Raw genomic sequence first — 21,819 nt, 5'->3', positions numbered from 1 at the left:
CCACAGACTTGTTGCTCATTTCCTTGTGACTTTCTGACAAGGGAACTCACAGATTTTGCCTCTGCATATGCTAGTCTGGGTGCAGAAATGGTACTGCATAGCAGGATGCTTCCCTAGGCTTCTCTTTGATCCTGAGTATAGTTGAAGGGTTGACTGTCAGGTTTTTTTCTGAGACTATCAGTTTTAAAGGGATCCGAAAACACGGAAAGTACTCCATTGGAAAACATTGTACTTGTAGGAGAAAGGCTTCTCTTTCACCTCCAATACACAAAGCATGTTCATAAATAACTAGCTGGTCACTAAAGTCATTCGCTTCCTTAGAGGCTGAGTCAGGTTACTAGAAAGCATCTTCTTGATCTGGAGGCTCTGCTGAGTTGGATTTATGGGCATGGTGTTCCCCTCTGGTCTCTCTAAATAAGTAAACATTGAATGACATAAACTCCAAGGATGCCCACAGTTAGCCAGTCTTTAGTGAATATGATAGTTTTGCCACATCCAAAATGCTTCTAGTTCCAGAAACTTGAATCACGAAAGTCTCACGGTATTCAACTTTTGATGTTTGAATTTGGGTTTCTATAGACATGCCCTTAAATATATATTCACATATATATGTGTGTGTGTATAAATCTACACATATACATACACATGCATATGTGTGTGTGTATATATATATATGCATATATATGTAAATTTATTTCCCCCTGTGATTTGTGACTTTCTCCTGCTCTTGGAATAATTTGTGACATTTAAAGGTAGGCTCAACTTAGTTTAACTGAAGACCACCGTCTGCTAGTGTGGCTTTCTGCTTGCTGGTGATATAGAAGGAAAAACAGTTGCTTTGGCTTCAAAAGCTCACAGCCTAGTGAAGAAGACGTTACGAGCCTAGTGGTTGAATGCACAGAATGCTGTGAGAGCACAAGAAGGGATCCAGCCCTCAACTGATTCCTGAGCTGTGGGAAAATGTCAGAGGCACAGGGCAATTGGGCATGGACCCTTGCTGAGCTTGACTATGGTTGGGAAGCTGAATCAGTCATCCCGCATGGCAATTAGCATCCAACTAAGGGCATATCAGAAATTGAAGCTAGAGAGATGGAACTACAATAGAAATATCTTTATTTTCCATGCTATGGATTCTTTTTTTTTTCCCCTGAAGACAGTGGTGAGCCATGCATGAATTATAAGCAGAAAAGTAACATGAACAGGTTTACATGCATGGATCACTTTGGAACAGATGGCATAATAGATTTGAAAGGTGCAGCAATCTTAGAGGCAAGAAAAAAGGTTAGAAAGTTGTGCAAAGGTCCTGAAAACTACGCAGTAAGCCGGAGAAGAAGTAAATAATTGAGAAGGTCGAGTCGGGAACACTGTGTGAGGTTAGAAATGGCAGGACGGAATCTTGAAACTAGGAAAAGGCTGTCTAACTCGCAGCTTAGGTGTGTGGTTGCCCTGGTAGGTCAGATAACATCTGAACAAAAAGTAGGGCAACATATCTGGGACATTAGAGCCAAGAGAAGTGCAGTGCAGGCAAATAGATTCTTACTTAACAGTCGTGAACTTGAGGTAAGGGATGCCTGTGGAGAACCCAGGGAGTCGTGTGCTGGGAGCGGTTGGATTTCTCACACGATTCTGTGTGGTGGCGGGACATAAAGTTGTAGGAGAGAGTTTAAAAGAAAATGACAAAGAGGGTGTAAAGGTAAGGAAAATGACACACTGGGTAAAGGGATTGGCATCTGAGGCTCATAGGTAACTTGAGGATTTTCTTCCCACGTGGCATACCTGGAGCCAGCTTGGGTGGCTTTTCTACCAAGATAAGCCCCAACAACTGACTTGAGTGATCTTGCTGTGACGATTCTTTGCCTGGTGTATTTCCCTTCCAGAAATTTTTTTATATCTACATTATTCTCATAGTTCCCTCTTTCCATTTTTTTTAAATTAACTTGAAATTCTAGGTTGTTTGAAAATATTGCTTTGTAAATAGATTTTTAATTTTATCTTTGCCTTCCAGGGGTCAGGTGATTAACATGCGATATTTGGAATATTTTGAGAAAATACTTCATTTTATTAAAGATAGAATTCTTGTTTATCACGGGTAGGTCTTCAGTTTTCTCCTTCATAGTAATAATGGACTGATTTCATGTGGCTTACATTTTTTATGTTTATGAAACTGAAAAATTAAGCCCATTAACAACAAAACTCTCACGTTTTTAAATAGTGTTTAGAATTGCAAAGCTTCTCGTAATAATTTGTTAACTTTTTTAAAATCAAGTCATAAAGTTCGTGGACTGTAAGTGATGTGCTTTTAACCTCACATACTAGTCTTTTAAAAACTAAATGTTTCTTTGACTTTACCTGTTAGGGATTTCCATGTTAGTACTCATTCTCCCTCCCTTGAAAGGCAGCGCGACAGATTCAGCAGTGAGCAGAATTCTGAGAAAAGTTGTGAATGGTTAAGCCTCATCAGCAAATTAACATAAAATCAATCTGAAAAGGTAGTAGGATACTTTAAATGGAAAATGGACGGGGAGATCATGTACTACTTGTTGCTGAATAAGAATATGATAATTGAATTTTTCTGATCAAACCCACACATGAGTATATACAAACACTGACTGTCAGTCTTCCTGTTTTTTGTCTCTTTTGCTTCTTGGGTGGACTGCTGTTTTCTTAATTCCCATCTGTAGAACAAAACTCATTGTGATCACAGACGCTACCATAAGTATTACATTTCTGTATTAATCTCATTAGCCACCCCTCTCTCTTTCTCTAAGAGCAAATAATCCTAAAGGATTGTTGGAAGTTCGAGAAGCTCTGGAAAAGGTACACAAGGTGGAAGACCTCCTTCCAATTATGAAGGTAAATTTATCATCAAAATTATAGTGAGGGTTTTTATGGGGGGACGAATCCCAATTGTACTTAATTATTAAATGCATGTTTATTTATATGTGGTAATTCAAAATTCATAATGCATGCTTTCTGAAATTACTAATATAAGTACATGTTGAATAGTAAAATAAAATGAAACACAGGCAATGGCATCAAATAGAAAAGCAAATTTGTAGGGAAACAGTTGTGCAGAAAACAGGAGAGGACTTTGATAATACATATAATTTAACTGCTTCTGGCTATAGTTGAGTAAACAATACTTAGCTTCCATTCCACACTATGACAGTTATAAAGCAGCACTAAATATAAGACAATCATTCTCAGTATCAGACAGAAGAATGCGAAATCTGCTTGGAACGCATATGGGTATGCGGAGCTCAAGTAGAGTGTGCCACAGAAGTGACGTGTAAGAGAGGGAGGCTGTGCAGAGAGAGAGCTCCCACATGTCCAAGTGGGCGCTCCTTGTCATGCTCGGCTGAGATCTGGATCTTGCACATGCAGTGAGACACTGTGAGAAGATTGTTAATTTCCAGTCCTGCCTGGGATTGTCTTGGCCAGAGCCAGATGCAATGATTTCATGGGCCTTGTATGGCCCAGGGGCTGTACGTTCTCCACCTTCCAAGGGATGCAAAACAAACTATACTCCTTAGTTTCTACAGAAATGAATGCTGTGTTTTGAACGTGGCCACTACACCCATCCCAGCCACCCCTACTTACATAAGTGTGCTAGACATTGGAGAGGTGGGACCTGACAGTACATGTTCTGATCATGGCATCAAAAGGGCTTTCGAGAGTTAGCCATTTCTCACCTACCCTTCCACACTCAGACGTGTGAGAATATGTAAGAAGGCCCACACTGGGTGCTGGTGCCTTGGCTTCAGACTTCTGCGCCTCCAGAACTGTGAGAGAGTCGATTTCTCTTATTGTTAAATTGTCTGGTCTCTATATTCCATTGCACTACCATAGAATGAACCAAGACAGTGAAAAAGTAGGAACATGTGACCCATAACTTAGGAAACCAAAAGCAATTACTTGGAACAGATGGTGAGATAATCCTGATGTTAGAAATCTGGGATTAAAAGTTCAAGAGTTGCAACTTCACATTGGTGATTGACTCATGAGACACCATAGGTTTAACCTAGCACTAGATTTAATTAGCTGTATAGAGATAAGTTATCAGGATAGAGACCAGCTGCTGACTGGATGTGCCTCAGGGGTTATTGTGAGGATCTGATGAGCTAATGCAGTGGTCCTTCACCTTCTCAAACCCAGTGCACTTAGGCAGTAAATGTGTGGGTACCTGTTTAGTAAGTTCTTTATTGCACTAGGGTGAAATTCATAGAGCAGATGGCCCACCTACTGAAAAAGTCAACATAGTGCCCCACTGGAGTTACTAAAATTAAATGGTTTATATTCAAATTGCATGTATTTCACTGTGTATCCACACTTAGCCCTGCCTTCTCAAGAGGCCCTAAAGAGGTAGCCAGTGGAGAACCCTTCTGATTATTCAGCATGGCTGTGACAGTCACAAGTGCAGCCCAGTGTCTGTGTTGCTTGTTGAGCTGTAGTATTGTTGGGAACTTGGTTTTCTGAAATGGTAAATCACACTCAGTAAGGTTCTAGAGTTCAAAATTGCACACTTAGTAAAGTCCAACTGTGTACTTTCTCAAATTTATTATGTTTACATTCCTGGAATATTCCAGGTGTATGAAAATTGTAACAAAGAGTTAGTGTGTAAATACAGAACAGAATTTAGTTTTAGGTCCATACAATTATTAAACTATAAACAGATTCTTCACCTGTGTAAAAGCCCAATGGGACATTGGAATGTCATGCATAATGTGTGACCATCTCCTGCTCTGTGGGAATCTGGAAGTCTTAGCCCCAAATCATCCATCATTGTCCACAACCAGAGTCTCCCATAAATCTCCATTGCCCCCAGGAGGCAGAATAGCTTCTGTAAGAGCCACTGCACGCATGATAGAATACCATGATGTGTCTCGGAGTTTTCCATCTGTTTTCCTTTGGATATCTTAGATATTTTTCTATTTACTATGGTTTGAGAATAAAAAATCAGCCTAAGGAGGTTTGAATATTTGATATATGTCTTAATTTTAAAAGAAAAGGAAACAGCAGTTAGTCTAGTGGTGAAGGCACCACATCCCACATTGGAATAACTAAGTTTGATTTCCATCTCTGGCTCCCGACTCCAGGTCCTTGCTAATGCAGACCCTGGGAGGCAGTAGTAATGGCTTAAGTTAATTGGATTCTTCCCTCACCTAAGAGATTTGGGTTCAGTTCCTACCTAGAGCTGTTGCAGGCATTTGGGAAGTGAACCAACAAATTGGAGATGTCATGCTCTCTGCTTTCAAATAAATTAAGAAAAATAAAGTACCAGATTATTGCATGCAGATTGGTACCTCATCTCAGTGGAAAGTTATTGACAGTCAGTGTTTCTGCAAGTGTTGGCAATGAGAGTGACATTCTACTTCACTGTTGTACATCTAACTGACTTTACTCCAGGATTATAGGTATACTTGCATTGGGATTTTGACAAGAAAGAAGTCTACAAAACAAAACTATCTGCACATTTAAAGTGCTTGGTATAATGTGATATTGTGACAGCTTCCACTGAAATGCCCAATATGACCAAGTTACACTATATCTCAACTTCTCCAGGGGTTGTTATTGTTATTAGCTGAGTAACTTGGAGTGGATGTTCACATTCCCACTTGACTGCTCCCCTACCAAGTAACTCAGGCTGGACTTGGCTTCCACAGGCGTATTTTCTTATCTGTTAGATGGAGATCCTGCCTGGCTTTACTAGCACATTGCAAGGATTAAATGAGAACTGGCATATGTTCGTGTTAGCACATTTCTTTTTCTGGACGTTGTTGTCTGCATGAAAGTTGTTTTGGCTGTCACTGTTGGGCCCAGGTCATCTGCTCTGCCCAGCTTGTTCATCCATCTTATCCATCTCTGGGCCCTTAATGACCACATGCTTGTCTTGCTGTTTGTGGACGGCTTCTTCCTTTAATAGTGGCTTACGTACCTCCTTTTTATTATTGGTTCTCTTATTTCAAATCCATCTATCGATCAGAAAAAAAAAATAGCGATATTAAATGATTGACATTGGATAAGATTTTTCTGGAGTAATGATGAAACCTGCTTACCAGCACTTCAGTTTTGTCAGAAATGTTATAAGCAGAAAGCTGTTGTGTGAAACTGTCCATATGCATCACTCCCTGAGAACCATCCTTTGTTCTGTGTGATTCTATCAGCACACTTCTCTTTCATCTGCGGAGTTAGGGGCTGTAGAGAACAAATTTCTCCAACTGACAAGTTTAATTCTGGCCATTTCTTGGGAAAATCCAGTGCTGTTTGAAGATATGCCAGCATGGATATAAATTACTTTTTGAGCTTACAGGATGTTGGGTGCAGCTGTTTGACCAGCAGTCAGATGTGCTGCCCTCCAAGATGGGCATGAGAAAAATCCAGAAGGAGCTCTTAGAAGTAAGCAGTGCTCCTTGTCAGTTGTAAGCCTCTGAGCTTTTTTGTGCTGAGGTTCTCTGCTGGTGTTTGGTGGAGGTCACAGGGGATTTGATTTGGGGCCCCAGGACAGGAAGAGATGGCCTTGATCACTGGTTGGCAGGTGGAGAGTATGTGGTCTGTCGCAAGAGGTGACTTCCGTGGCCTTGTTAGGAACACCTGAGTCTGTCGGCATCACAGACTGAGTTAGAGGCTCACACTGCATCAATGGCATGTTAGTAACGTGATTTTTCTTTTTCCCCGAAAGCAGTTTAATACCAAAACGAAGGATGGGTTCACCGTGAACACGAAAGTTCCCAGCCTCAAGGACCAAGGGAAGGAATATGATGGATTCACAATTACTATCACAGGGGACAAGTACGTATGCTTCTTGGGTGGGAGTGTTGAAGCAGAGACCAGTGTCAGGAAGATCGTGTCTAACTCATGTTATCACAGAGTTCTGAGCTGAGGAGCGTAGAGGCCCAGCACACCTACCTCCATGGTAACATCTGGAGTACTGAGTCAGCAGATATACTTTCTAATGGTCCTAAATCTGACTTTCTGCTTGCAAAATGTAGTGTCTGAAATAAGTTATAAGAACATTCTTCCGGGTTCTTGAAGTTCATTGTAGTGGAGGAAGGCTGTTACTCATAAAATGATCAACCAAGAGACTAGCATATTGAAAACTGTCATAGGATTAAAAAGTAGTAGATTTCAATTTTCATAGTAGATTTCAATTTTTTAAAGTTTTAAGTATTTTTAAAAAAGTTTTAATTGTTACAAGAGTGGCACAGTCTATTTTGTAGAAAATTTAGAGTATCACAGAGGGGCAAAATTAACAAGAAAAAGTAAACCAAGTTGTGTGTTATTTAAAAAACAGATTATTCTATACATGCTATAAATAGCATGTTTCCTTTCTACATTTACATTATGATCATTTTGCAAGTCATATTCTTACATTTTGGTAACCACATAGTATTCTATTACATGAATATTACACAGCTTCTTTCACTGACCAGTTAGGGTTTTCTTTTTCACTGTACAAATACTTGCTGCTAAAAACAGCCCTCCCCCATGCCAGGCACACCAGACAGAGCCTGCGTGAACACTCTGGGAGCCTGGTCTGACAGTCTGACTGTTCCACTCCACTTCACTGGTCTGTGTCATCTCCACGTCTTCCAAGTGAGATCCCTCTCCCCCTCTTGCACCTCAAGGAGCTATGATACAGCCCTCACTGTGTGCTTGTAATAACTCATGGCCTCCTTTCTCTCTCCCTTCCTCAACAAAGGCAGCAGCTGTGCCCTTCTGTGTAGGATCTAAGAACTAAGACAAACCTTGTGCTGATGGAAGTGACCATGCAGCATAAAGTGAAAAACAGCAGAGTCCCTGAGCTTTCTTCCTGCACACAGTTCTTGCTCCTGAGCTTCAGTTCTAAAGGGGAGAGCTGATGCAAAAATATTCAGTTGGAGTTTACATGCATTCTTTACTATGTGTATGTGTTCCTTCATACTTAGTTTATAAGCTCATATAATGAATACACATGGTTAGACTTGATGTGAATGGGTGGATCTCTACTTAATGTGGGAAAAGTATCACATTTTATGGGGAAGAAAATGTGTTCTTATGAAACATACTTACTGCCTAAAATTAGTAAGGTAAGGTATTTCCTACATATGTTTAATACCACATCAGCATACTGTATGATTTTTTTAAACATTCTGTATTTGACTCTTTGAACTGCATAATACATGTCTTTGAAACTTACTTTTGTATTTTCAGAGTTGGTAATATACTATTTTCTGTGGAAACTCAAACCACAGAAGAAAGAACACAATTATATCATGCCGAAATAGATGCACTTTATAAAGATCTGACAGCAAAAGGAAAAGTATTGATTCTTTCTTCAGAATTTGGGGTGGGTTTCACATATTTCCAATTTTTTTCTGGTCTGCTGTGATTCTCTTGTAAACTTGTACAAAACTCTGCCCTTGTGTTGATATTGCTTGTCTTATAAATGAAGCCCAATTGAAATATTTCTTTTCTAATATTCTTATAGGCCACAAACTCCCTTAGTAACTCATGATAATTTGGGTGTTGGGGGAGTGGAGAGAATACATGTGTTACATAACTATTATTACTGTGTTACGTCTTGTACATTTGAGCTTTAGGGAGATTTATATGAAAAGGTTAGTGTGTAACGAAAATGGTCCATCCTTCAGCTTTTTCTTCCATTTTCTTCCCTTCATTAAGTTTATTGCTTATAACTATAGATTTGCACCAAGCTTTTGAATTTAAACTAGATGATGTATTTTGATTGGTTAATGTATGGTATGCACTTGAGTGACCCTTTCCTGGTCTGCGGCCGCGTGGCCTTGGTTGCCTGCTCAGACTAGAGGGTGGACGCCTTGTAGGCCAACTGTAACTTATATCTGTGATAGGTGGTTTCCGCTGGCCGTCCTACTCTGCAGTAGGAACCTCTGGCCCTTGACAAGTCACTTTATTTCTCTGAGACTTATTCAGTCAGGTTTTTCATATAATTAAACACATAAAGCTATATACATAAGCAAGTATATTTATCACATCTCAGCATGAAGTGGAGAGAGCTTCTCAGAATCTTTTGGATGGAGAAAATGTTTGGAAGAGTGTCTTAGATATTGATGAGTGCCTTTACATTTTTAAATTGTAACCTATTTTGACATAATGTGAAAAAATTTTTATATTTATCTTAAGGTTGCAGTTTTAGGAAAATGTGGGAATTGTTTGAAATGAAGTTGTATTGATATAATGCCCTCTAATTAGGAGGAATTATTTACAGACTATTCAAGAATATGGGAAGTGGTTCTTCTCAGAGAGAAGTGGAACAGTACTTTCCCGATGTCAGTGATTTTTCTGTGTCCTGTCACCTGTGGGAGATCAGCATGTAATTTAGGGTATGAGTTCATGATTCTGTCTTCTTTTCCCAGGAGGCTGATGCTGTCTGCAACTTAATCTTGTCCTTAGTTTATTACTTTTATAATTTAATGCCATTGTCTCGGGGATCCAGGTGAGTAATATCCTATAATTTACATTTTAAAATATTTTCCTATTTGCTCTTAATGTCTATTATGGCTATTGGTACAGAAGTATACAAAGAAATGGCAAAAAGTTTCCTATTTTGGGGTCAGGATCCACATTAAAATTATTCCTTGATTACCACCATCAAAAGAATTCTGAAAGTTAGGGATCCATTTATTCAACAAAAACACATTGAAGGTTTATTGTTGTGCCCTCCATTGTTTATGTAAATTGTCAGTTTCCATTGTTACTCCCTTATCAACCATTAGTTAACTTTTAACCAAATGTTTTATACTTCGGGGTCACCAGTCATTCCTTACTGTCTATTATTTTGAATAAATTCCTACTGCTTACATGAGTACATCAAGGAGGTTTTTTAGGTTATGTGTGTAATCTTCACTTTATTCTGTTTCCTGTACCATGTAAGTGACATATTGCCATCCTTCCCAAATATTTGAACTTGGGATGATTCGCTAAAAGTGTCATGCTTGACTGTCTTTACCTTTAAAAACTGCTGCCCCTAATTTGGTAGTGAATTTTGCTATAATGTTTAAAAAGCACTGAGGCAAAGTAGATACGTAAGTATTATATGGTCAGGACAGCGGTTGGTATTGTGTCTGTTGAAGAAATAAGGGATGTAGCACCTGTGCACACTACCTTCAGTCAGCTCTTTCTGTGGGCGCTCTGACAGACACCTCGCATATGTCATTGAAGTGGCCAACAGGTGGCTCAAGTGGCATCGAAGGAAGTGCCACTTCAGTCCCTATTTAGACTAATGCCTGTTCTTTTAGCCTCTTGACAGCTCTTCCTGTCCTTAGACTCCCTGCTATCCCTGTAGTTCAGACCTTTGCATTCCCTGTCCTGATGTTTCTGACTCATCTCCCTGCCTCCAGACTCTGCTCCTTCTCTCCTAAACACACAGATCTTCAGCAGCTCTTCAGAGCCAGTGAATTCAACCGCGAGCCAGGGTGTGTCATTCACAGTGCTGGTCCCTGCTCTGCCTGGATTTGCTTCCTTGTCTCTCCATTTACTGCCCTTAGTTTCCCCCTCCAGATATCCCCTATGTCCTCGTAATAGCCCTACATGACACCTGCCTGCTTTGCCTCCTTTATCCCCATCCCAGGCTCCCAAAGATGCAGTGCACATGCCTGTAGCCTTCATGAGATCCCTGGTAAACAACCCCTGCAAACGGATTGCCTTTCCTTCGTGCTACTGGGAGTTTGCTCTGTAGGTTAGGGTTTGTGTTGTTCTGTCTCCCATTGAGGCCAACCTCACTGAAAAGCTAGGCCCCTCATTTGGGTGGTTTTGAGAAAGGCACATTACCGTGGTTCCAATGCCAAGACCTCCTAGGCCAGTTTTGCCCCCACACCCAGAACCAGCTAACCATGCCTCTTCTTACCAGGAGCAGAAGCATGGCCTCTTCCCAGTATCTCCTATCCCAGCGCTGCACACCTGCTGCCCTACAATTGTCCAGGAGGGACCAGGACAGCAGACTTGTCTGCCCCATGAGGCTCTGAGAGGCCAGCAGAGATATTCTACCCATTCCTCAGCCTCCAGCAGTCACTATGGAAGCCCTAGTGATTTGCACACACTCCCCAGAATTCAAATACAGCAGCCTGTTAACACAGATTCAGAATAAGTTCTGCTCTCCCCTCCCGCATTTTGGAAGACAATATTTTTAGTGCATAAGAAATAAGGCTGTGCTTGCTTCAGCAGCACATATACTAAAATTGGAACAATACAGAAAAGATTAGCCTGGTCCCCGCTCCAGGATGACTTGCAAATTTATGAAGCATTCTGTATTTAAACAAACAAAAAAAGAAGGCTAATACATAGTTGTATTTATTAAATTTGTGACATGTATCCATTTGAGATCCAGGCCTTATGAAATTGCTAATGTACAAAAGACACATTTTTTTAAAAATTATCTTGGAGGCAGATCTAAAGAGACAGAAGGAGAGAGAGAGATCTTCCATCTACTGGTTCATTTCCCCTATGGTTGGACCCCAAAAGTCGGGAGCCAGGAGCTTTTCCTAGGTCTCCCGTAAGGGTGCGGCGGCCCAAGGCCTAGAGCCATTCTCTGCTGCTTTCCATAGCAAGGAGCTGGGTCAGAAGTGGAACAACTGGAAATTGAACCTATGCCCATAGGGGATGCTTGCGCTGCTGGCAGAGGGTTAGCATGAAAAATCACACCAGCCACAACAGGAACGTTTCACAAGATGAGGAAAACAAGTTGAGGGAATTTATTTTTGAAAAAGATGTATTTATTCTTACTTGAAAGGCAGATTTTACAATGCAAAGGAGAGACAGAGAAAAATCCTCCATCTGCTGGCTTACTCCCCAGTGTTTGCAATGGCCAGAGCTGAGCCAATCAGAAGTCGGGATCCAGGAGATTCTTTCAGGTCTCCCACGCAGGTGCATGGTCCCAAGGCTTTGGGCCATCCTCTGCTGCTTTCCCAGGCCACAAGCAGGGAGCTGGATAGAAGTGGAGCACCCAGCGCATGAACCGGTGCCCATGTGGGATGCTGGCACTTGCAGGGGAAGGACCAGTCAGTTGAGACATCACTCCAGCCCCAGAATGAAAATTCCTACTAAAAAGAATAGTTTTTCTTTCCGAGAAAAAATGTTCTTGGTGACATTTACTCTTAAATTGATAAATCAGTCAATGTTTTTAGTAGCACATTCAAATATTTTAAGTAGATGTGTTCTTCTATTTAATTAAGTATATACTGTGTAATGCCATACGATGGGAGACTTAACATGGCAAAATGTTTGTAGAACAGGACCAACTGATACTTGTCCTTTATTTAAATAGTGTAATTGCTTATTCAGTCATCGTGGGAGCGCTGATGGCTAGTGGAAAAGAAGTAGCAGGAAAAATTCCCAAAGGGAAGGTATGTTGGTGTTGGAACGGGGAAATCTTGGCTTCTGTAAAATTCTAGTCCCTGTAGTTGGAATTTTTGTTGTTGTTATTGTTATTGTTAAGGTGTATGAGTTAAACAAGTAGAGCCTTTCTCCTTAATATTTAATCAGATTCCCAAATTTCTTTCTTTTTTCAGTTAGTTGATTTTGAAGCTATGACGGCTCCTGGTTCAGAGGCTTTTAGCAAAATGGCCAAAAGCTGGATGAACCTGAAAAGGTAAATACTTGATGGGATGGACAGGAGGCTGGGGTGTCTCTGGAGGAGAGGGTGCTCGTTACTTTGGTGCTATTTGAAAGTGAGTGGTTATGCTCATTTTCCAGTTGATATTTAATACAAGGTAATTAGTCTTTAACAAGTTTAAAAAGATTGTATTGCAGATGACCCTTTGGGGGTGAATGTATGAATAAAATAAATGGTCTGTGAAAGAATAGTTAAAATGTCTGATTTCTATAAGCAGTTCTCTTTCTGTTGGCCCAGGTAGGCTTTTTTCCCACATTCTGTGTTCAGGAGTGACTTTGACTTGGCACTCTGAGTTACCACTTAGAGTAAAGCACCTAGCTTTATTCTGATGTTATTTCACTGTGCTTGTGTTGAGAATGTGCCTTTTTATTGTACATTAGACAAGGAATGCATGTGAGCTGGTAAGCAGCAGCCAGGAATTACACCTGACAGTCACTGAGCAGGAAGTCCAGCAGACTATGATCTTTCTTGGCTCTTGTCTTCAAAAGCCCAGGAGAGGGGAGTGTGAAGTTAAACTCACAGATGGATTCATGGTCAGCTAAGAATAAGCAGGTCTCGTATTTGATCTTACATAGTCTTAAAAAACCTTTTTTTTTTGGTTAATCATAAGGGCACATATTTATGGGCTATAGTGTGACATTTCAATGCATATATGCAGCGTATTCTGATCAAAGCAGGATAGTCAGCATTTCCCCTTTAAAAATTCTTTATCACTGCGGGCCTAGAGCTCTTTCTGTTTGGCTTTATGGGATATACTAGGCTATTGCAAATCAGTCTTCTCACTATGCTGTGTAACACTAGGAGCTTTCTTCTTTGGTCTAACCCTGATTTTTAGTCATCGAAACGCTCTCTGTCCTCTTAACCTTTCCACCACTCTTCTGTGTTCAGAATAATATTCCACTGTGTTTTCTTTGTCTGTTCATTGATGATGAACACTTTGATTGACTCCCTATCTTAGTGATTGCAAGCAATGCTGCCATAAATATACATGAGACAGATATTTCCTTGATATTGTGATTTCAAGTCTTTTGGGTGTATTTCCCGTAGTGGGATTGCTGAATCATATGGCAGTTCCACTTGTAGTTTTTTTTTTTAAAGAAATTTCCATACTAGAGGAGGAGCAAGATGGCAGTATAAGATGAGGACAGCTTTAAACTGATGGAGAATAATTAGCTGTGAGTTGGGGGGGAGGTTGGGAGAGAGTGGTAAAGCAGAGAAGACAGATTTTAGGAAATAGGAGAGGACAGGCCCATGGCAAAGGGACACCTGGAGACCCATGGAGACACAGAGCAGTATTGCAGTGACCATATACATGAGCAGTTCACTTGTCTTTCCTGTCCTGTAGTCTTTACCACAGTACAAAAAATGGTGCCCTATGTCGAACTGGTGTGGGGGTTTGGACCATGAAATTCACCCTATTCATGCACCGCTGCTTGGGTCTGTCGCTCCGTCTGTACTCATGGTCAGATCAAACAAATCAGCAGGATGGGCAGCTCTTTGCCTTGATTCACCTCCTGATCTCCTGGTGAACTCCTCTTCCCAACTGGTCATTGGAGGAGCTTTGATCACCAACCGCTGACATGACCAATGACCAGTTGGGAAGAGGAGTTCACCTGGTTTAGGTGATTGTGTTGGTCCCAGAGAGAAATCAGTACCAACTTTGCATTCTATGGGTTCCAGCTAAAGTAGGTCCAGGTGGCTATGAGAACTAACAACCAGCAGACCCAGAACCCCACCAGTGCCACATAATGTGCCATTTTGTGCACTGCAGCACAGGCTGCAGGACCAGAGGGACAACGGTGTGCTGCACATGCGCTAAGCCAGGGGTGATCAACCACCATTTTGTGCACTGTGACAAAGGCCAAGGGACCAGAAGGACAAGAGTGAGTTGAGCACATGCTATGCCAGCAGCAAAATCAATTCTGGCTCAGCACATTGCATTGGTCCCACAGGGAAATCAGTACCAACTTGGTATCCTATGGTTTCCAACCAACACAGGTAGGGTGGCACTCAGACCTAAAGACCAACAGGTTCCATCAAGACTAACACCCAGCAGTTTAGGATTAGTATTTTCTTAATCTCAGGCAGTGCTTGAGCCTGGAGTGGGAGAAAGGCTGTGCAGGCAATGGTGCAGCTATAGCGTGGGATCACAGGGAGTGGAGGGTGGTGAGTTAGGAGCTGGAGCTACAGAGATCATGGTAGAAGCCTAGCACAAGAGTCCGAGAATAAAACTTGCTGGAGGAAGTAGCACCAGTGATTGCAAACGAAGAACTGGGTACTAAACACAGTCAATAAAATTGACCTGTAGACCAGTGAAACGGAATCTGCTAACCGGGATAGTAATGAGCAAGAGCAAAAGAAGAGACAGAGGCACAATGAATACTATAGATGGATGCCTCCACACAAAGGAGCAAAGACCCCTCGTCAAGCTCAGGATTAATTGAGGAAGACATCGAGAAAATAGGTGATAAGGAATTTCAAAAACTTGTTATAAAGTTTTTTAACAACAACAAGAAGCACATGTAGGAGTTCAAGGAATTTAAGGAATATGTCACAGAGGAAATAGCAACACTGGATCAAATGAAAGCTGATATTTTAGGAATAAGAACAATGGAACAAATTAATTCAGTGGAAAGCCTCAATAATAGAATGAATGAGGCAGAAGAAAGTATCTCAGAATTGGAAGATATTTCTTGCCAAAATGGGAAAATAACTGAAAAGCTGGAAATGGATCTGACTTAAGCCAAAAAAGTATTCAAGAATTAAGAGACAATACTAAAAGGCTAAATATAAGTGATATGGGAGTTCCAGAAGGTGCAGAAAGATAATCTGGGTTTAAAGATGTATTCAATGAAATAATAAATGAAAACTTCCCTAATATGAAGAAGGAATTGGGAAACAGCATCCAGGAGGGGCACAGAACTGCCAGTACAATTGACTGAAAGGGAACTTCGCCACAACACATGATAATTAAGCTCTTTTTAGTCAAACATAGGGAAAAGATCCTTAAATTTGCACATGAAAAAATCAGTTGGAATATAGAAGAGCACCAGTCAGACTCTATAGGCCAGAAGAGAATGGTGTGACATATCCCAGATTTTAAAGGGGAAAAATTGTCAGCCCAGAACAACTTACCCAGTAAAGCTTTCCTTTGTCTTTAAAATGAAATGAAACTCTTCCACAGGAAGGAAAAGGTCAAAGAATATGCCTCTTCAAGACCTGCTCTACAGATTGATGCTAAAAGATGTTCTACTGACAGGTAAAAGGAATAGCATGTACCAAAACCAAAGGCAAATATTGAAAACATCCCAATAAAACAACAACAAAAGAAGAGTTAGCCAAACAATGAACAACTCATTGCTAAAATGACAGGATCAAATTACTACCTATCCGTATTAACCCTGGATGTAAATGGCTTGAGCTCATTCATCAAATGACAGAGATTAGCAGACTGGATCAAAGAACAAAAACCTTCCATCTGTTACCTATGAGAGACATCTCACCAACAAAGATAGGCTGAAAGGGAAAGGATGGAAAAAGATATCCCAGGCTAATGGATAGGAAAACAAGCTGGCATAGTATTCTTACATCAGATAAACTTTGATGTGAAAAACATTAAAAGAGATGAAGAAAGATACCACATAATGATCAAAGGATCCATTCAGCAAGAAGAGATCACCATAATAGAAAATATGCACAAAATACTAGGGCACCTACCTATGTGAAACAAATATTGATGGATTTAAGGGACGAAATAGACTCCAATACAATAATAGTGGGGAACCTTAATACCCCATTACATCAATGAACAGATTGACAGGATAGGAACTCAGCGAAGAAAAAATAGAGCTCACCCAAACATTATAGAACAAGTGGACTTAATTGATATCTACACACTTTTCATGCTACTAAGAATATACTTTTTTCCCCATCAGTACATGGAGTTTTATCCAGAATTGACCATGTTGTAAGCCACAGAACAACCCTCAGCAAACTGTTTAAATCGAAATTATACCATGCATCTTCTCAGACCATCATGGAGTAAAACTGGAGACTGATAGCTCAAAATGTTCCAAAAGATATGCAAAGACTTAGAGACTGAATAATATTTTGCTAAATGAACAATGGGTTATAGGAAAAATCAAATGGGAAATTAACAAACTGCTTGAAACAAAGGCAACATGCCAAAACTTACGGGATATGACCAAGGCAGTGTTAAGAAGAAAGTTCATCTCAATCACTGCTTATGTTAATAAATTGGAAAAGCATCAAGTAAATGAGCTAATGATACATTTGAAGGAGCTAGAATAACAGCAGCAAAGCTATCCCAAAAGTAGCAGGAAAAAAGAAATAACCAAAATAAGGGAGGAAATAAACCAAATAGAAGCAAAAAAAAAGAGCAATACAGAAGATCAATAAATCAAAGAGCAGGTTCTTTGAGAAAATCAACAAAATAGACAATCCATTACCCCAAGTAATCAAAACAAGGGAAAAGATATGAGTCAACAGGATCAGATGAAAAGGGAAGTATAGCAACAGAAACCTCAGACATACATGGTATTATTATGAATTATTACAAGTGACTATATGCCAACAAATCAAAGGACCTAGAAGAAATGGATAGATTTTTGGACACATGTAGACCATCAAAACTGAATCATGAGGCAATTAATAATCTAAATAGACCTATAACAAGGATGGAGATTGAATCAGTAATTAAATCTCTCCCAAACAAGAAAAGCCCTGGACCAGATGGCTTCACTGCAGAATTTCATTTAAGGGGATGTATAGTAACTGTAACAGAGACTATCATGTCCAATGGCATGTTGTTTAATATCTTGGCATTGTAAATTTCTGCTTTTCTTCCTGTTGTTGATTTTGCTTTGTGGCTTTTCGCTTGAGGGGATTTATAGTGACTGTGTCGTGGAAACTGACATGTCCAGATGTGAGGATAAGGTGCAATGCATCTATACTTGCAGATCGAGGATGGACTTCCAGTGACTGTTGGATGTGTCTTGATAATGGGATGTTGGACTCTGCCATTGTCAATGTCCACAATGACAAACTTATGACTATTTAAGAGGAACTATGCTGTTATAATTATATGGGAGAACTCAGTGAGGGGGGATTAGGGGAGGGTGGAAGCTGTGAGATGTCAGGCCGTTGAAATTCCCTGAGCCAGAAATGAGTTCACTCCCAGCTTAGTGCATGTGCAGTCCTGTCCCAATTTGCCTTTGCCTCCCTACACAAGATGGCACCCTGTGTGGTTTTACCAGGGATTTGGGCTGTGAAATCTACCCTGTTCCCACACTGCCTATTTGGAATCTGCTGCTCTGTCTCTGCTCCTGGCCAAATCAAACAAACTAGCAGGATGGGCAGCTCTTTGTCTGGGTTCACCTCCATAACTCCTGGTGAATTCCCCTTCCTACCTGGATGCGGGTGCAGTTCAGATCACCACTGGCTGAATTCTGCTGAGGTATGTGGTCACTGCAACATCACACCAGTGTCTCTGCTGCTTTCCTGAGTCCGTCAGTCTCCAGGTACCCCTCTTTCATCAGTCTGTCCTCTCCCATTTCCTGGAATGTCCCCTCTCTGCTTCACCCTGGCCAATGTTTTTCTATCTATTTAAACATGTCCTCACCCTATTCTGCCATCTTGATTCTCCTAAAGTCTTTTTAACATAGTGATTTTTCACCTCTGCCTGTTAACTGGGTAGATTGTTTTTGTTGCTAAAGTTTTTTTTTTGTTTGTGATATATTCTATATGCCTTGCCACATGACTAGCTTACAAATTTTTTCAACCATTCTATTGCATGTCTCATCACTGTATTGATTGTTTCCTTTGCTGTGTTTTGTATAGCTTCTGAGTTTTATATAGTTTTGCTTTTGTTGCTTCTGAGTTTTATATAGTTTTGCTTTTGTTGCCTGTGTCTTTAGGATCTTAACCATGAAGTCATCATCTAAACCAATGTCTTGAAGTGTTTTTCTACATTTTCTTTCAGAAGTTTCATAATTTGTGTTCTTAGCTTTAGGTCTTTGGTCCAGCTTGCATTGATGGGTGGGAAAGGTAGGGATCTAATATCATTCTTCTACATATGTATGTCTAGTTTTTCCAGCACTCTTTATTGAAAAGACTATCCTTTTCCAGTGTATGTTCTTGGGCACCTTTGTCAAAAATCAATTGCCTGTATGTACGTAGATTAATTTCTGTGTTCTGTATTCTATCGCATTAATCTAAACGTCCATTTTGTTTTTGGCAGAGGGTAAGGTCAGGATTGCTGTGGCTGTACTGGATCTTTTATGATTCCGTATTTTAAGAATGTTGGTATTTTTGTGGCCATTGCCTTGAATTTGTAGATAATATGGACATTTTAATAAGGTTAGTTTTTTCAATCCATGAACAAAAAATATCTTTTCATTTTTATGTTGTTGATAATTTCTGTCATCAGTCTTACAATTTTCATTGAGGAGATCTTTCATTTTTCTGGTTAACTCTATTACTAAATATTTAATTTTTTTCAATGAATGGATGATATTTTTTGATGGGTTATCTGGTCAGATACCTTTTAGCAAGATTATTCTTGGTATATAAAGTGCTAATTTCTTAGATACTGATTTTGTGTCCTGTGGCTTTACTGAATTGGTTTATTAGCTCAAATACTTTCTGGTGTAGTGTTTCAGTTTTTCCATGTAAAAAATCATGTCAGACACAAATGTATATGTTTTGGTTTTCCTCCTTTCCAATTTTGATGCCTTTTCTTTCTCTTCCATAATTGTTCTTGTTAATACTTCTGACAATATATAGAGTCGGAGTGGTGAAAGTGGACATCCTTGTCTTATTCCAAACCTTAGGAGAAATGCATTTCATAAAGCATTTCGTAAAGGCATGTGTGTTCTGCAGCTGCTGGATGAAATGTTCTATAAGTGTTGGTTAGATCTATTAGCTCTGTAGTCAGTTCTGATGTATTTTATTGACTTTCTGTCTTGATAACATGTCCATAGATGCCACTTGATGTTGAAGTCCCCCACTCTTACTGATTTGGAATCTATCCCTTTAGGTCTAATAATATTTGCTTTGTATATTTGAATGGTCTGATGTTGGGTGCATATATATTTATGATTGTTCCATATTGTTGAATCAGTCTTCTTATCAATATGTACTATCCTTTGTTTGCTTTTAAAGTTTTAGATTTTAAGTATGTTATATCTAGTTTTTGATAGCTGTTCCTACTCATTTTTGTTTTCCATCTGCTTGGTATTCATTTTTCTAACCTTTACCTTTTCTTCTTCACTTATAAGTCAGTCTCTTGTAAACAATATGTAGTTGCATCTTAGAAAAAGAATAATCCAGTCTGAGCCTGTGGAACTGTATCATGAACAATAAAAGTTAGAAAAAACAAACAAACAATTTGGGGCCTGGTGCACCACCAGGTCTGGCATGAACCATCCTGGGGCATGAGGCACACAGTCAGTCCTGGGTGAATCAGAGTTTGTCTTTCTCAGCAGTTTATTTGCGTTTCCAGGCACTGGCTAACAGCGTATTGCTGTAGATGAATCGGTTCCATTTATAGCTCTTCCTTGTCCTTCTAACATGGTCCTGTATGATGTGCATATAAAGTATTGGAAAAGGTATAAAATAGAGATGGAGATAATTGTCTCTGCCTTTTTTAAATGTAGCTAACATGTTGTTAATTTTCAATCATATTGTTTGTGCTTTTCTTTTTCAGTATCTCACCTTCTTATAAGACTCTTCCGTCAGTATCAGAGACGTTTCCAACGTTAAGATCAATGATTGAGGTGCTAAACACGGACTCCTCTCCACGATGTCTTAAGAAACTCTAGTTATGCTGTGGTATTTATACAAGTAAAGGGCCGGACCTCTTCCTTCTTAAGTTATTTTTTAAAACATGGAATTATAAAAATTAGGTCCTTTATTACTTTTGATACCAATTTTTGATAGGAATTGAATACTTGAAATCATTTTCTTTACTTTTTTGAACCACAACAAAAATCATGAAAGAGGGTTTTTTGGGGGGCAAACAAAGCTACTTGACTTGGAGGGATAGTGTATGAGTTAGACAGTGGCCTGTTGGTTTCCACTTGTAAAGTCATACAACTCCTTCCTAATCACAAAAAAATGTTTACTTCAAAAACCAAAAATTAATAACTTAAGATGAGCAAAACCAACAACAAAATAGGAATGTTTTCATTCCTTTAGATATTTGGTTATTTTTCATAGACTTTTTTTTAATGTGTATTGTGCTAAAATGTCTTTGACTCATGTCATCTCCGTGTTCTCCATGGTTTGTCTACCTTATTTAACTTTGGGAAGAACAGTGGGCCAGCTGTGTGGGTCTCAGAGCTCCCCATAGGAACATTTACACTGAATCATGCAGATGGTGTTTACCAGGGTCTCAAACACTGAACAGTTGAACCATTTATTTTTCCTTTTTTGTTGGAAAAAATAAACTGGGGTGATTTGTATAGATCACCAGTTTTTGGCACTGGATTATGTATGTTTTTATTTTGTAAACTCGTTTTACTTCCAGGTTTTAAGATCATTTACACAATTGATTTTTTCCCCCTCAGGCTGGGTAAATGACAGTTATTTCCAAGTCACTTTTATTTTTTATATTTTTGCTAGAGAATTAAACTATAAAGTACTTTGTTTTTAGTGTTTCTCACAAAACCTTGCATGAGAGGAACACGACAGTGTCCTGCAATTAAAACTCTACTCAAGGTGATTTACTGGTGCTGGTGGTTAGCAGAGTTATCTTTGAGTCTTGATAGGACATGTATGTTTGATCAATTTTCAATATCTGCTGAACTTCCCCTTAGAACACATGATAGTCTGGGTATTGATATGTGCTTCCAAAGAGTCACAAAGTTATGATTCATATTCTCATCTCATCTGGATAACCACGGAAGAGAAGTGAATATGATATAAATTGTTAGATGCTGCTCACTTTGTAAATAGATTTCACACCCACAGGTTAATTTTCTCTTGAGACTAAGGCTGAGAGAGACGTGTTGTTATTTCCACTGCACAGATGAGGGAGTTGAGTCTCTGAAGCCAGTGACTGGAGCGCCTAGCTAGGCCTCTTTGGCCCTAGTGCCTACATTGCCCCACCACAGTTTGGGGGAATCAAAGATTGGATCCTCTGATGCTTCTTCAGACCGAGAGAGTGACTA

The 21,819-nt window shown here is 39.7% G+C and overlaps 1 protein-coding gene and 1 non-coding gene across 7 annotated transcripts in view; both read left to right on the top strand.

Moving 5' to 3' along the window:
- The window catches only part of TTC13 (tetratricopeptide repeat domain 13), a 70,849-nt gene extending 49,713 nt beyond the window's left edge, over positions 1–21,136 (top strand). For 2 of the 6 annotated variants that reach the window (XM_058669339.1, XM_058669336.1), the window contains 8 exons: positions 2,006–2,089; positions 2,769–2,853; positions 6,683–6,789; positions 8,191–8,326; positions 9,375–9,454; positions 12,281–12,359; positions 12,525–12,604; positions 20,355–21,136. In XM_058669339.1, coding sequence (XP_058525322.1) covers positions 2,006–2,089; positions 2,769–2,853; positions 6,683–6,789; positions 8,191–8,326; positions 9,375–9,454; positions 12,281–12,359; positions 12,525–12,604; positions 20,355–20,469 — 766 coding nt within the window. In that variant the 3' untranslated portion in view covers positions 20,470–21,136. Of the gene's footprint in view, positions 1–2,005; positions 2,090–2,768; positions 2,854–6,679; positions 6,790–8,190; positions 8,327–9,374; positions 9,455–10,588; positions 10,692–12,280; positions 12,360–12,524; positions 12,605–20,354 lie in introns of those variants that run through there. The other 4 variants (XM_058669337.1, XM_058669335.1, XM_058669338.1 and 1 more) reach the window with 3 other exon arrangements.
- LOC118759153 (U6 spliceosomal RNA) lies at positions 11,166–11,272 on the top strand. The gene has a single exon (XR_004996007.2). It is a non-coding gene; the product is annotated as a U6 spliceosomal RNA (small nuclear RNA).
- Positions 21,137–21,819: the final 683 nt, after the last annotated feature.

Source organism: Ochotona princeps, chromosome 10 (genome assembly GCF_030435755.1).
Source record: "Ochotona princeps isolate mOchPri1 chromosome 10, mOchPri1.hap1, whole genome shotgun sequence".
NCBI classification, from domain to species: Eukaryota; Metazoa; Chordata; class Mammalia; order Lagomorpha; family Ochotonidae; genus Ochotona; species Ochotona princeps.
This window is presented reverse-complemented; position numbering and strand designations above follow the sequence as displayed.